Raw genomic sequence first — 13,792 nt, forward strand, 5'->3', positions numbered from 1 at the left:
CAGATTGTGTGAAGCAGAGATGCCCAGATCCATAAATCCACCTGTGGACTAATGGGCATCCTTGTAGCCCAGGACTCTCAACATTTGGTGCAGGGCATAGGGTTATGTCTTACAAGGGCACAGGGGGACAAAGTGATCTCCAAGATGTGTTAGCAGTGGCTTCTCACCTTCAGTCCATCATTGACTTGCAGATGAGAGGTCTGAGTGAAATAAAATCCTATTTTTCACTACAATGTGGCCAAAGTCTGAAATGCTGTAGTAGCTGAGCCTTTCCAGAGTGCTCCTCTTGGGAAAAATCTGATGTGGATTGTTGGAATGCAGAAACTTGGGCTGCTGCTGGCTTATTACAGGTTATCCCAGCCAGCCTCCTATATTCAGTGTAGTAAAGAATTGCTGAAAATGTAAAGATATAGGAGAACATTTGTATATATGTAGACAGATTCATATAGAATATTATGGTCCAATGTTATACAGAGAGATTATTACTTGAGCTGCCCTTGTTTGGCATCATAATTAATCCAGTGCAAGTTATTTGTTGGGGCTGACTGGCTACCTGCCACCCTGGGTTGTGCACTGGACACACATCTCATGTCATCTCCAGTGTGGCCCAGTGGAGCTGGCTCAGCCCAGTCTCCAGATCAGATAATCTGCTCATGAATAATGGAGAGATGACTGGCGAGCAGAGATGTGTAACAAGTGTGACACACAGAAGAAGAAACAAAAACAACTCACTTACATGCCTAACAACTTCAGTGAGCTCCCCAGGGCTCCTCTTCTCTTTCCTTATCACGATATCTGTCTCTCAGATATCTCCCTTAATCCATTATAACATCCAGATGTAGGAATCTGCTTATCCACCTTCCAAAGGGTCTGCAATTTACAGCATATCTGAGCACTGCAAAGAGGTCATTAAATTATTATTGGGCAGCAGAGCACAAAGAGTGTCCAACAGAAATGTTGAGAGGGATTGTGTTTTTTCCTTACAGCACATTCAACTGGACGGTGCCTTTCCTCTCTGTCCTGGCCTGCTTGGTCCTGGCAGCAGCAACAGTTATTTTGTATTTTATACCACTGAGGTACATTGTTTTAATCTGGGGTAAGTACTCCACCGTGTCTCATTTGTATGAGATAAATACAATATATGTCTACAGAGTGAAATCAAACCAGCTTTAAACGACCTGTTACACAGACAAATAAGTGCTGTTGCTTAGAGGTGAATAAAGATGCTATGAACTTCTTAAAATTACCATTTCTTCCCCCTGGGTTATCCGATAATTTGCTTTTCTTAGGGTTCTTTATAAGTTTCCAACAGCACCACAAGAAGAGCATTAGCCTAGATAAGCTACTTTCAGTGTTATTATTCTTCTGCAGGAAAGTAATTAGTTTCCTGGTGCTGGAGCCCTCCAGCTGGGAAATGGTAGGAAGTGGACAAGATGTGTTTGCAGAGCTGGACTATGTAGATTTGGGGCCCTGGGAGCATTTTGGGTCTGAGTATCCTGGCAGTCAGGACAGGCTGTCCCCAGTGGGACATGCTGAGCATCTCCTTTGGTCATGGCTCAGAAAGTATTTGTGTGAAGATACATAATGAACTAAAAGAGAAGCTTTTAAAAAGTAAAACTTTCCTGATGAATTTATGAAGAAATGTGAGATCATCTTTCATAGGAAATGGCATTCAAGGGCATAGAACTAAGGCTTTAAACAGAAAGAGGACAGGTTTAGATTAGATATGAGGAAGAAATTCTTCATGTGAGGGTGATGAGGCTCTGGCACAGGTGCCCAGAGGAGCTGTGGATGCTCCATCCCTGGAATGTCCAAAGCCAGGTTGGACAGGGCTTGGAACAACCTGGGATAGTGGAAGGTGTCCTGCCTGTGGCAGGGGGTTGGATTGGTCACTGGGAGATGGTCATTGGGACACCTTCCAACCCCAACCATTCTATGATTCCAGCTGCTGAAGACTTCCTACATCTCCAGATGACCTCCTGTCTCGTTTAGGGTGCTAACTTTTATCTCAGCCTTAGGGTATAAGGATGTGCAGGTAAATCCTCAGTGACCTGCAGAAGCTCAGCCCTGATGTGGCTCTGAGTTGTAGGGACCCCCTGTCACCCCTGGGGCTCAGCCATCAGCTGCTGTCTTGGATGTAGGAAAGGGAGGGAATGAGAAGGTGGCATTAAAAAAAAAGCCATTCTTGGGCAACAGCAACAAAGAAATAAAGAATTAAATCAAACAAAAGAAAGGGCAAAAGGAAAGGGGAGAAATTGCTGGGAGTAAAAAGTTCAGTAACAAAATATTGTTGTTCTTGTATGGAAGACATGGTGAGTACATGAAAACTATACATCCATTCAACATCATCTAGAGTGACAGGGCCTTCAAATATGATACATGTTAAACAACTACCCTGTGGCAAGGCCTCAAAAGACCTTATGGTATTTTCTGTTTTTTAAAAATCAGGTACACAGAAAATTGTGTTGTCATTTTGCTACAAGTATATGGCTGAAAAGCTGAATCTCAGATGTGAAGCAGGTACATTTCAGGCAGAGGAGAAGGCTGGAGCAGCCATCACATTTGAAATCACTTTCAGGGAAAGCACTATGAGATTTTGGACAGGGGCATGATGGAATTGAATGCTGTATTATGATCCTCAGAGGCAACCACATTTGAATTTTTTGCTATTCTTGAAAATGGGTTAGCTGATTTCCTTCACCTATAAGACCTTAAGAGAGGCAAGAGAAGACCTTATGAACTTCACAGTAATATGAACATAAAACTCTCATGGATCTTCTGTCCAGACCAGAGACCACCTCTGCCAACTGAAGCCTGACTAAGTCCATGGAGATGGACTGCTATTGCTGCAGTTAATAAGTCTAATTATTCACACAAAGATCAAAGTAAAGTAAACCTTGTGATAAGGTTTTACAGTGTCCCACAGCATCATAATATGGGCAGTTGGGCAAATGTGGCTCTGCAAAAAGGGGATAGGCCATGAGGGATGGGAAGGGAAGCTTTCATTTTCTGAAGAGATGGAAGGAAAAAAAGCCTTTTTCTCAATTATTTTCAGTTTGTAAGGTAGCAGATTTAGCAGCATACTTGGTTTTCTATGTGTGTGTTGTCCCTATAGTATCCCCCAGGATGAATTCATGCTTCAATTGATTTTCACCACGTTGTTGGCAACACATGATCCCAAAAGTAGAGAAACACCTCTATCAATAATGTCCCCTACTTCCTCCAGGAAGCACTTGTGAGTGATTCCACATGACAGGGAACATGTGTGTGGCTTTAAGTCTGAGGCAATGTTTTCACACTAATTTTTACTTGTGAATTCCCTTTCCCTTTTTCACCTTGCCTGAACAAATTTAGAGGGAGGGAGTAGAAAAGGGTCGTATTATTTTGTTTGCCTTTATTTTTATTTTTTTTTGTTTTGTTCTAGGCATAAATAAATTTACTAAGAAGCTTAGAAATCCCTATGCCATCGACAATAATGAGCTACTAGATTTCCTCTCCAGGGTACCATCTGATGTTCAAAAGGTAAGTAATGAATGGCCAGAGCCAACAGAGGCAAGGAGTGACACTGAGAGCGGCTGGGCGCTCCGATGGGGAACACAATGCCAAAGACTTTTGAATAACAGCGATAAGGAATCTGGGGAAAATCCACAGAGGGAGGGGGAGAGAGTGTTAGAAGAGAGGGGAGACAAAATCCTTTGTCAGAAGGATAAAATGATTGCAGAAAAATTATCCTGAAAAGACCTACTTAAAAATGATCTGGAAAATCACTCAGCGTGGTTACTGAGCTATGGTTTTTGTCACCTTTCTGCTCAGGTATTTGTACAGAGGGAGGAGAAAAATAGTCTCTTTGATAGAGATAACCATCCAAAAGGATTTGCTGAATTCTCCTTTTTCTCAAGATAGGGGGAGGAATGGGAGGGGGGGAATTATTTCTGTGACATTGTGCTTGAGCTCCAGGCCTCCTTTGGACAATGCCCTGCTCATCTTTTTCTTTAAAGAAAACCCTGAAATGTGTTTAAAATACTCTACAGTAGATCAGATCAATCTTCTACCATTATGGAATTATAACTTTTAATCTAACCAGAATCTATCCTCCCTCAGTTTCAGTCTTGTGTCTTCTCCCATTTCTTTGAAACAGCAACATTGTCTTCAGCAATCTCTCCTATCTTCCTGGAAATTATTTGAACTAAAAATCCTTTTGAACGTCAAGATCTGTTTATTTCTCTTGGAGGAGGGAAAATAGTCTTGCTGGGTAATGAAGCCACACAATATAAAGGGTTCTTTCTTTTGTTTTAACTAACTGGAATCTGTGTCCCCAGGCCCTGATCCTGATGCCCAGGATTCCTCTGACATTGTGCCTTTCTCTGTGAATTGTGACACTTTCCCTGTGAGGTGCTGCTCACTGGGAATGAGAGAATTACAATCTCAACTGTAGTGACTTTATACTGTTAGAGACAGAAACTGAATTGCTCACATGCAGTGTTGAAGCAGGGTTGGAAAAAGCTTCTGGTGACATTTATCTCAAGAGGCCACCAGACTGGTTGGTGGCAGCACTAATAACTGGGAAGATCTCACCATGGACTGGTGGGAGGAAAAAGGATAAGCAGGAGCATTCATAGAGCCATTAAGTTTCAGTGTATTTTTATTTGTTGTCATTGCTCTTGTAGAGGCCACTGGATTTGCAGTGATGGTTTGCATATGCCCTTTAAGTGTTTATGTTTAAAGATAAGCTGCATTTCTATTTATGCTTTATTTAACATTTACACTTACAACATTTCCTTGAGTGGTTTCTATCATACTGGGATCATTTGAGCTCTCCAAGGAAAATGATCACCATTTTCTATGGGAGGAATGATAAAAGTTCCTTGGATGGGACAAACCTTGGGAGTTTTCCACTAGTGCTGAAAATAGTGACAGCCACACACTTAAGGGACAAGTCATCCATGGAAGCTCCAAAGCCCCTCTGTCTGCTTTGTTTTATGGGCTATCAATGCATCAGCATTTCACTGGAGTGCTGCAGTGAATTAGAAATTATTCCTGCCTGTACAGTACCCATTTACAACCACATGTTGGACAGAAGACAGAGGAGGAGTGAAAAAGGTGGCGTGTTCAGCCAGATTTTCCCCATGATTTCAGTGGGAATACTTTTGTCTCGCACAACAGACAATTTAGAGGTTACACCATCCTTCACAGTTTGCCACATATGTTTTAATCATTACATTGTGCATGAATTTGGTTTGAAAGGTGGAGGTAGCTTTGTCCAAGTTCTGTTTGGGAGAATACTTTCCTTTTCTGAAATTATTAAGTATTTCAGGATCTCAGGGTCTGTATATGGTTTTGACAACTGTGATCTTACTGTCTATTGGGATCCACTTGAATTGAGACTCCTGAGAGAAGTTTATTAAACTAATAGGTTAATGCCACAAAGATAAGAAAAACAACTCCCAAACCAAAACAAACCCAAAAGATTGCTGAAATCAGGTAGAACCCCATGTATCTCATTAGAAAAATCTGCTTTTAATATTTTTGTTTCAAGAAATGATGCATGACTTCTCAAATCCTTCCTGCAATTAATCCCCCATGTTCCTGTGTTTAGAAAATGATTCATTACTTTTGAACCTTCCTTGGTTTCCCTGGGCTTGTCCTGGGGGAGCCATTAGCACACGCTGCAGCGAGCTAGAGTTACCTAAGTGCAGACGTCATGCCTGTTTGTTTTTCCAGGTGCAGCACGCCGAATTGAAGCCATCCAGCAGCTCCAGCCCCATCAGGAAGAAGAGGAGCACGCTGTAGGATGCAGCAGGGCTGGGAATGCAGCGCCTCCCTCCCTGCACAGGCGTGCACACACAGCTCCCCTCCCCTCCTCCTCGCTTCAGAACAACGCCAGAGCCACTGCCACCGACTTTCTCCTGCTTGGAAGATGTGGTTTTTGATAAACGCCTGCCTTGGCTTTCTTTTCTGGGTTGTCTTTTTGGCGTGGAATCCCAAAAAAAGAGCAAGGTGAAGCGTGAATTAGTTTGTGGGATAGGGAGGAGAATGGGAGAGGATGGTGCAACTGCACCTTTTATTTTTCTCTTTTTTTTTCCTCCCCTTTGATTGCAGAGACAAGGCTGGATGTGGCAGCACTCCCTGTGTTATGTAGGAAGAGATAATTCTGCTTAGTGTAGCAGATCAGCTGAGCTGATGTGAGGAGATGCTCTGAACCAGTTTTTAACATATCCAACAGATTTACATTAAGATATGAAAGCTATTCTTTTCTGAGTTAAATCACTGTGCCTAGAAAGGTTTAAGCTCTGAATTAACGAGTCTTTGATACCCATCTTCTGTTCAAGCAGTGTACATTTTAAAAAGTTTTTTATCATAATTAGCAGAAAGAGCTAGGAGCTCCAACAGTATCTCAATATTTCATCCAGCACTTGTGGGTTTTTCTTTTTCTTTTTCTTTTTTTCCTCCTTTTTTTTTAAAAGCCCAGCCTGTGGTTAACTCTTTGTATACTGGAATCATTGGAGATCCATTGCTGGCAATGGATGCATGAAAACCTTATGCCATGAAAGGATTAAGAGAAAAGGCTAACTCAGTGACCTGAAAAGACTCTGTTGGCTTGCCTTTTATAATTCCATCTCATCAGATATTTTCAGCATAGCTGTTGTTTTCCTGTCTAAATCCAGAGGGGTCAACACTACAGATCCAAGAGGAAAAAAAAGCAAAAACACTTTATAGCCTTAAAGAAACAAGTGCTTGTGCAGAAGGAGAGCACGTGCCCAAAGAAGTGGTTGTGCAATAGTGTGCAGGCTTTGGTCCACCACTGATGTCTTCTTGCACTCTTTCCTGGTGGTTCACAAGGAGAGGACCCAAAAGTGAAGTCAAGTGGAAACAGCAATGGAAGGACAGAAGAAAGGACCCCATTTTGTGTTCTGTGAAGAATGTGATTTCTTGCTTACTTACCAATCTTTTAGCAATTGTGCATTTGCTTTATGTGTTTCAGAAAACCAGCATTAGTCAGGCTGTTTGACTGGGGAAGCTAAAACACAGAATCACATGTAAAACCTGCTTAATATTGGTGATACTGCAGCTCTTGGTCCTTTAGATGCTGTGGGACATTTTGGGAGTGATTTGTCACCACAAGTCATTGGTAGCATGAGAGCTGGAGTTGTTGCTTATGATTCCCAGGCAGGGATTACCACCAGCATTCCCTGGGGCAGTTGACAGTACACAAAGAAATACAGAAACCTGAGAGACAGGATTCTTTTTGGAAAAAAAAACAAACCCAAACCAAAAAGAAATCAACCAAAAAAAAAAAAAAAAAAAAAAAAAAAAAAAAAAACCAACAAAAAAAGAAAAAATGGCTTTGAAAGTCATCTAATAAAAGGTAAAATGGTTAAAACCTTGCTTATGGATTGGTGATCCAGATGGAGTTGTTTGTGGTTCCATAGCACAAGCTTGTGGGCCTGTTCCAGGAATTTGAAGAAGGAAAACTAACAGCAGACTATCTTCCACTGGGTTATTAGCTCGATTCAGTAGTTTTTCATAAGTTTATTTTTCGAAGTCCCACTGTGCCTTTGAATAAGGACAGGCACATTTTCATATACTTGATTGGCTAAAGAATGTATTTTGCTCATGCAAAGCTGTGTGTAGCTGCAAATGGAAGGATTGAGGAAAGATTATCCTGGTTTAAAAAGCCACAAAAATGCCTCTTTGTTTGCACGTGTGCTTGTGTACCCATGCATATACAGAGTTGTGTATAAAGAGTACATGTATAATGTATTTATAGGCGAATGTGTGGGGGAAAATGGGTGAATATACAGATTTAAAAAACCTTGAAAATGTTTATGAAAAATGCCAAAGATTCTAAAGCTTATCATCTCGCGTCTGTTCTTCTTCATTTTGTATCTTTCCCGGCATGTCTCTCTGGCTGAGCCAGATCTCTGCATGATTTGATTTACTTCAACTTAATGAAGCTGGTTGGAAAGAGCCTTGTAGAAATTACAAAATCTCCAGTAAATCTCCTTCTTGTACATACAATAGACGTCCACGGAACCCTTTTGTTAAACCAGTTTCTCAATCTTCTCTGTAAACAATGCCTCATTGTCTCGCTTAAAACTATCATCTGGTTTATCATACTGTAATCTTGTCATTTTGTAAGGACCAAAGTCAGGCATGTTTAAGCAGGCGTGTGGGATCTGATTGTTGATTTGAGTGAAAACATTCAACTGCGGGAAAAACTGTTTATTTATTCAGAAACTCAGATTGATACTTTTGTAGTTTGAGGGGTTTTTCTTTAGGTTTTTCCACGTGGAACTGATTTCTGTTCAGGAGACAGGGTGATATCTTTTTCTTCTTATTCTTCTTTTATTTTATTTTTTATTTTGTGTAGATATGTTGGGTTTTAGAATAATTTGTGTTAATTGTTATGCTGGAGATATACCAAATGAAGGGGTTTGGATGGTCCAGTACCTATATAAGTTGTGATGAGCTCTTTGTTTTGATAAATGCTGTTTGAAATACAATAAATATTTGAGGTTAAGATGATGCTTTTAATTTGTCTGGATTAGGAGATATGTTTCACATTTTTGCAAAATGCTGTGCTATATTATTTAGTATCTGACTAGGTAAGCAAGGACATCTCTTGGCAGTGCAGTGTAACAAGTCACACTGGAGTTTGCTTGGAGTAAGGAGTGTAAGTGCATCTCCTGCTGCAGCAGGAAATGAGGTAAAGTCTCATCTCACCTGCCTACAACTCTAGTTTCCTAGTTTCTACTTAAAGGAAAGAAGGGTTATGTTTCTTCACACTCCACTTATCAAACACTATATTCAGATTTGTTGTGCGATTCGTAAAGCAAGGCTACCTCTCTGTGTCCATTTCCCTGTGCAAATTATCAGTTTTTACATTTTTAATCTATTCTGTATATAGCATAGAAATTAAAAGCTTACATTTTTACTTCAAGGTACTTGTTTCAGGGCACTTGTAGTTTAAGGTCTCTAAGACCAGAACCATTTCAGAAGTTCCAGTCTAATGTTGGGTCTTTGGGATTGTAGAACCATGGGGATATGGGAATGTGGAGCATGTCCACTAACTCAACAGCATGCAGATAACTGGGTTTGACATGTATGTGCAAATGCAATATTTGCTCACATTTGTCCAAACATAAGGTGCTGCTGAAGGTTTAGGTTTTTGGAATATTCACAAATAAGACTGAGGACTTGGCTTCTCTGTGGATCATTGTTAGTAAAAGTCAATCACTGGAACACACCTTGTGGGAAGCGAGCAAATAACTGAGTAAAGCACAGCTGGAAGTGCCACACACCTTTCCTTTTTCTCTGCTTTAAAAGCTCCAGATTTTAACCTTCAGCCACAGCTCTGCTTCCCCTCAGTCTCCTCCTGAGCCCCCCAGACAGAAGGAGAGCCCAGGCTTTGTCCTGCCCAGGGATCCCCCTGGAGAGCCCTGCCCAGCAGACCAGCACCATGGGAAAGGGAAACTGCTTGTCCCTGAGAAATTAAACTGGCTGCTGCTAATTCCCTGCCTGGGGAAAGGGTACAACAACTCCCTGAGCAGGGCTGTCCCACTAGAAAACAGAGCCTTGCCATTTAATTTCCTGTGCTCTCTATGGGGCTACATTTTATTTTATATTTTTAATTTGGAGGGCCTGATTCTGCAGGCACTACCACAAGTGGAACTGGAGTTATTTTTCTATCAGACCAGTAGGTTCACACCAGGAAGGAATTTGGCTTCTCTGATACCATAATTAAAAAACTGACAAAATACCTTCAAACCTTAACCTTTAGATTTTCCATCCTTTAACTGAGCTGATAGACTGTTTTGGAAATGTTAGCTATGGCATGTGTTAGCAGTGAATCCTGTTCTGATTTTAATATTGTCTGTTGTTTTATCTTTAAAGCTGCATGTGTCAGGGCCCTGGTGCATCTATCCCTGTAAATCTCACAGAGGCTTGATAAGAATACCTGCTCCTCTGCATCCCAACAGTTACCAACTCAGAAGGAAGCTGAGATACTCCAAATTATTGTTGGGTTGTTGCAGATAGACAATCATTCTTGAATTTGGGTAAATTAAGCCAGGTGAAATATGATTTTGGGACAAATATCTGCCTGAGAGTTTATCAGAGGGAAAGACCCTCAGCAGTAATTGAGTAATTCAAGGAATATATGAGCGAAGGGTATATTTATGATTAATGTAAATATTCACCAGCATTTAGAAATAGTGTTGGAGGGAAAAAAAAAGTGTCTTGACATCATAGCATTTTTAATTTACTTTTCTCTGTGATGCTTTGACTGAAAGCATCACAGCATTTTAAGGGAATTTAGAGGGTCACTTTGTTTTGCATGGAAGACGTGCTCATCTGACATAAACCATGAAACTGAGCATGGGGAAGCAGGAGATGGCTCCAGGTCTCAGTATTTGCACCAGCACCTGGGCAGGCACGAGTTCAAATCCTCAGTGTGGCTTTAACCTGAGGGCTGGTGGTTCTTGTTAAGTTTTATGTGAATGAACGTTGCCAGTCGGTTCCTGCGTGTTGGATTGAACACCTGCAAACTCCCCCCTGGCTGAACAGGATGCTGTGCCTCTTGCAGGGCAAGAAAGTGAGAGCTGGAAGACATTTGTGCTGATGTCCTAGTGCAGCCAGCCTTCTAAAGTCTTGCAGAAGGAAGGTAGGACAGTCTCATGGGCTGGGCAGATACATCTGGTTCTGGGTCTTACAGAGCCAACCAGGTTTAGATGGTCGACAGATTTTGCCTCCCACTCTTAAACATTGTCTGCTAGGATGGCTCAGCCAGCACATTTAAAGAGTGGCTTTCAGTCCAAGAAGGAAGAATAAGGCCTGGCCCTCAGTGGTTTGGGGCATAGATGGATGGGTATGGTAGAGAATGGTTCCCCAGGGAACCTAGGGGCTGCTTAGCTGGGGATCTCTCCTCTGTGCTGGATTTGTTGTGATCACACTTTCAGCAGACAAAAAAAAATGAATTTTTTGCTCTTGATCTCTGTATTTTGATAAGTTGCTCTCACGGTGGGATAAAACATTAAATGTTGAACTGTCATCTACAAACTGAAGGTGATAAAACCTAAGGGCTTGGGCCTGCCACTTCCAAATGCACAATCAGCCTCCAATCCTCAGTTCCAGAGGATCCAAATGCCTTCAGGACAGTGCAAAGCTGCTCACCAGCAATGTTACAGTGCCTTCAAAGATGCTGGTGAATACTTTATTTTCACCCTCAGTACTGGTAAGTGAATATAAGGGGGAGTGTCTTAGTGACACTACTCTTTGTTTATACTCTGGTATTTTTTTTTCAATGAGATCACATGAAGATAAACCAAATTATTTCTGTTTCTTGAGCAAATGCTGCTAGTTCTATCCTAGCTACTGTATGTGGCACATGGTATTTGGCTGGTTTTTGGTCTCTCACTGTCACATAGGGCCACTGATTTTATGGGCCTGAATCTGCACAACAAAACCATGTATTTTTCACTTGCTCAGTACTGCCACCTCCCAAAGTAAATATCTCTCATCCTCATTTTCAAGAGGAGATGCACAGTGGAAAGAGCATATGTTCCTACAGACAAAAAAAGCCTGTTAGATTCAGTGATTTGTGTGCTAAATTTTGCTTTGATCATGGCTGTCTGCTTTCTCCCTCCATCTTCTGTCTGCCCGTGGTCGGCTCATCCCAGAGTATCTGAAACCACACAGCAGCTACAGCCTCAGAAGAAGGGCTGGGAGGGGGGTGAAGTCTCCCTCCAGCTCTGGCAATAGACGACTTTACTGAAAGTCAATGCCATTCCCTTGCATTTATCACTGCCACTCTTGCTCTGCATATTTTTGGTATTCGCCATGCATTGTTAGCAGTGATTGTCATGTAATTAAATCACTGCTCATCACAAGAGCCTATTTTTATGCTGAGATAAGCATCAGAAGTCTGCTGCAGCGTCCCCCAGATCAATAAAGATGTTCCCTGTAGGATTACAAATAGTCTGGGGTTGTACAGGGCACTAGAATTAATTAGGAATGATTTCTCTTTTTCTTTTTTCTTTCAATACATTTTTAATTGTTTATCCATTTTCGATGGGCTTGTTTTTAACTCTGCTGTGATGGCCCAGATGCTTCTGTGCAGACCTTTGGAGTAGGATATGATACCAATTTGGGCAATACCATTTGATGTAAGCAGTCACAATTATCATCATCTTTCCATAGCCATGTGTGACTGTTACTTCAAAATATGTTTTTGAAAAAGGTATTTGCATTTCAGGCTTTGCACTTGAGATTACAGTTAAATGGGTTTATTAAACAATTGAGCGTTGAGATCCAAACACAATGAGTGACTTTCAGGTGCTACCCTGAAGATTTTGGTATTCTGATCAGAAGGACAGAGGGCAAGTGGAGAAATTCGAGCCATTTCCTGGAGGAGCATTTGCCCATGGTCACAGGGCAAGTATATGGCTAAAAAGCATCCTGGATTATTTGATTTAGGCTTTCCTAGTCTCAGCTGTCCACTTTCCTTTGCATTGTTTTTACATTTTGTTCTGCTTGTGTGGCAAACTGGTTGTACCACCCTCCCATGATCCATAGGAGCTGTGGGCTGTGTGAGAACACTGTGTGCTGAGACAGAAGCTTCTGGAGAGTTTCTGTAAACAGAGTGGGAATGTCCAAGAGTGGATGAGGCATAGGGAAAGTGAAGGTCTTCTTTCCCCCTTCCTCTTAAACAGCTGAGTGGCTTGTCCTTCTGATCCAGCATCATCAAAAATGGAAACAACTTCCTCAGCTGTGCTGGTGAGAGTGTGTTTGCCCTCTCTAAAGCACAGGGAAAAAGTAGATTCCTTTCAGGGAGTAGAAGCAGTGTCAGGATTCCTGTAGGCAAACATCACCCCTTCTCTACATGAAAAAGCAATGAACACTTGATGTTTTGCACTTGCACTGCTTATTGGTGCTCATGAGCTGCACCTGAAGTGCACTGAAATCAAATGCCTGTGGAGCTCAAAGGCTTTGGATCAGTCTTCAAAACTCTATGATAAAGGGATAAAGAGTGGCCAGATTTGCTGCTGATAAACTAGGTGTCCCTAATGGTGAGAGGATGGTGATGCCCTGAAAGAGGATTCCTCACAGTAACACAGTGTTCATGGAAATGATTCTGCTAGTGTTAGGATTAGGAGACCCCATGCCCAGATGCACGACAGGAGAGAGGAAGTACTTTAATTTAGGCCCATCAAGACCCAAACTATGTGAGTTTTACTGCATCACAAACCAGCAGAAGGTGCCTGTGCCCAGAGCATGATGTGATGCAGCTCCTGTCAGGCAGCCAAAACCCATCTGCCCAGGGCTGGCATGGGGCAGCACAGAAGATCTGGCAGCTTCTGAACATCTCTAGGTTAAAAGCTTGCTGAGAACAGTCTGAATGAACCTCTTTTCATATAATCAGTCAGGAGAGAGCTCCTGCACAGTCACATTCTGCAGTAGTGCCTTGTTCTGTCCTCCACTGCAGCACTGAGCACTAACAGTAGAAAGGGCACTATTGTTCTGCTTGTGCCAGCAGAGCCTGGATGATTTCTGCACTTTCCTGGCTTACCCCAGAAACAGAAAATTGAGTCTTACCCCTTTTCCACTTGCCAGCTCCCTCCTTCCTCAGAGGGAAGGGGTTCTGGGGGATTTTGTTTGTCCTCTGAAGCTCTGCTCACCAGAGGCAGTGCCCAGGGGTGCAAGGTATGAACGTGCTAAGAAAGTGAGGGGTCTGTGGAGTGGGATTTTGGCAACCTTTCTATTGCACATGCAGATTGTTAGGCTTCTTCACAGG

At 42.0% G+C, this 13,792-nt stretch overlaps 1 protein-coding gene across 2 annotated transcripts in view; it reads left to right on the plus strand.

Moving 5' to 3' along the window:
* Nucleotides 1-8,526, plus strand: part of MCTP2 (multiple C2 and transmembrane domain containing 2) — a 116,815-nt gene extending 108,289 nt beyond the window's left edge. For both annotated transcript variants that reach the window (XM_056499993.1, XM_056499994.1), the window contains 3 exons: nucleotides 987-1,096; nucleotides 3,425-3,522; nucleotides 5,722-8,526. In XM_056499993.1, the coding sequence (XP_056355968.1) occupies nucleotides 987-1,096; nucleotides 3,425-3,522; nucleotides 5,722-5,790 (277 nt within the window). In that variant the 3' untranslated portion in view covers nucleotides 5,791-8,526. The remainder of the gene's footprint in view (nucleotides 1-986; nucleotides 1,097-3,424; nucleotides 3,523-5,721) is intronic.
* The last annotated feature ends 5,266 nt before the right edge of the window (nucleotides 8,527-13,792 follow it).

The sequence above is a fragment of the Oenanthe melanoleuca genome, chromosome 10, assembly GCF_029582105.1.
Source record: "Oenanthe melanoleuca isolate GR-GAL-2019-014 chromosome 10, OMel1.0, whole genome shotgun sequence".
NCBI lineage: Eukaryota > Metazoa > Chordata > Aves > Passeriformes > Muscicapidae > Oenanthe > Oenanthe melanoleuca.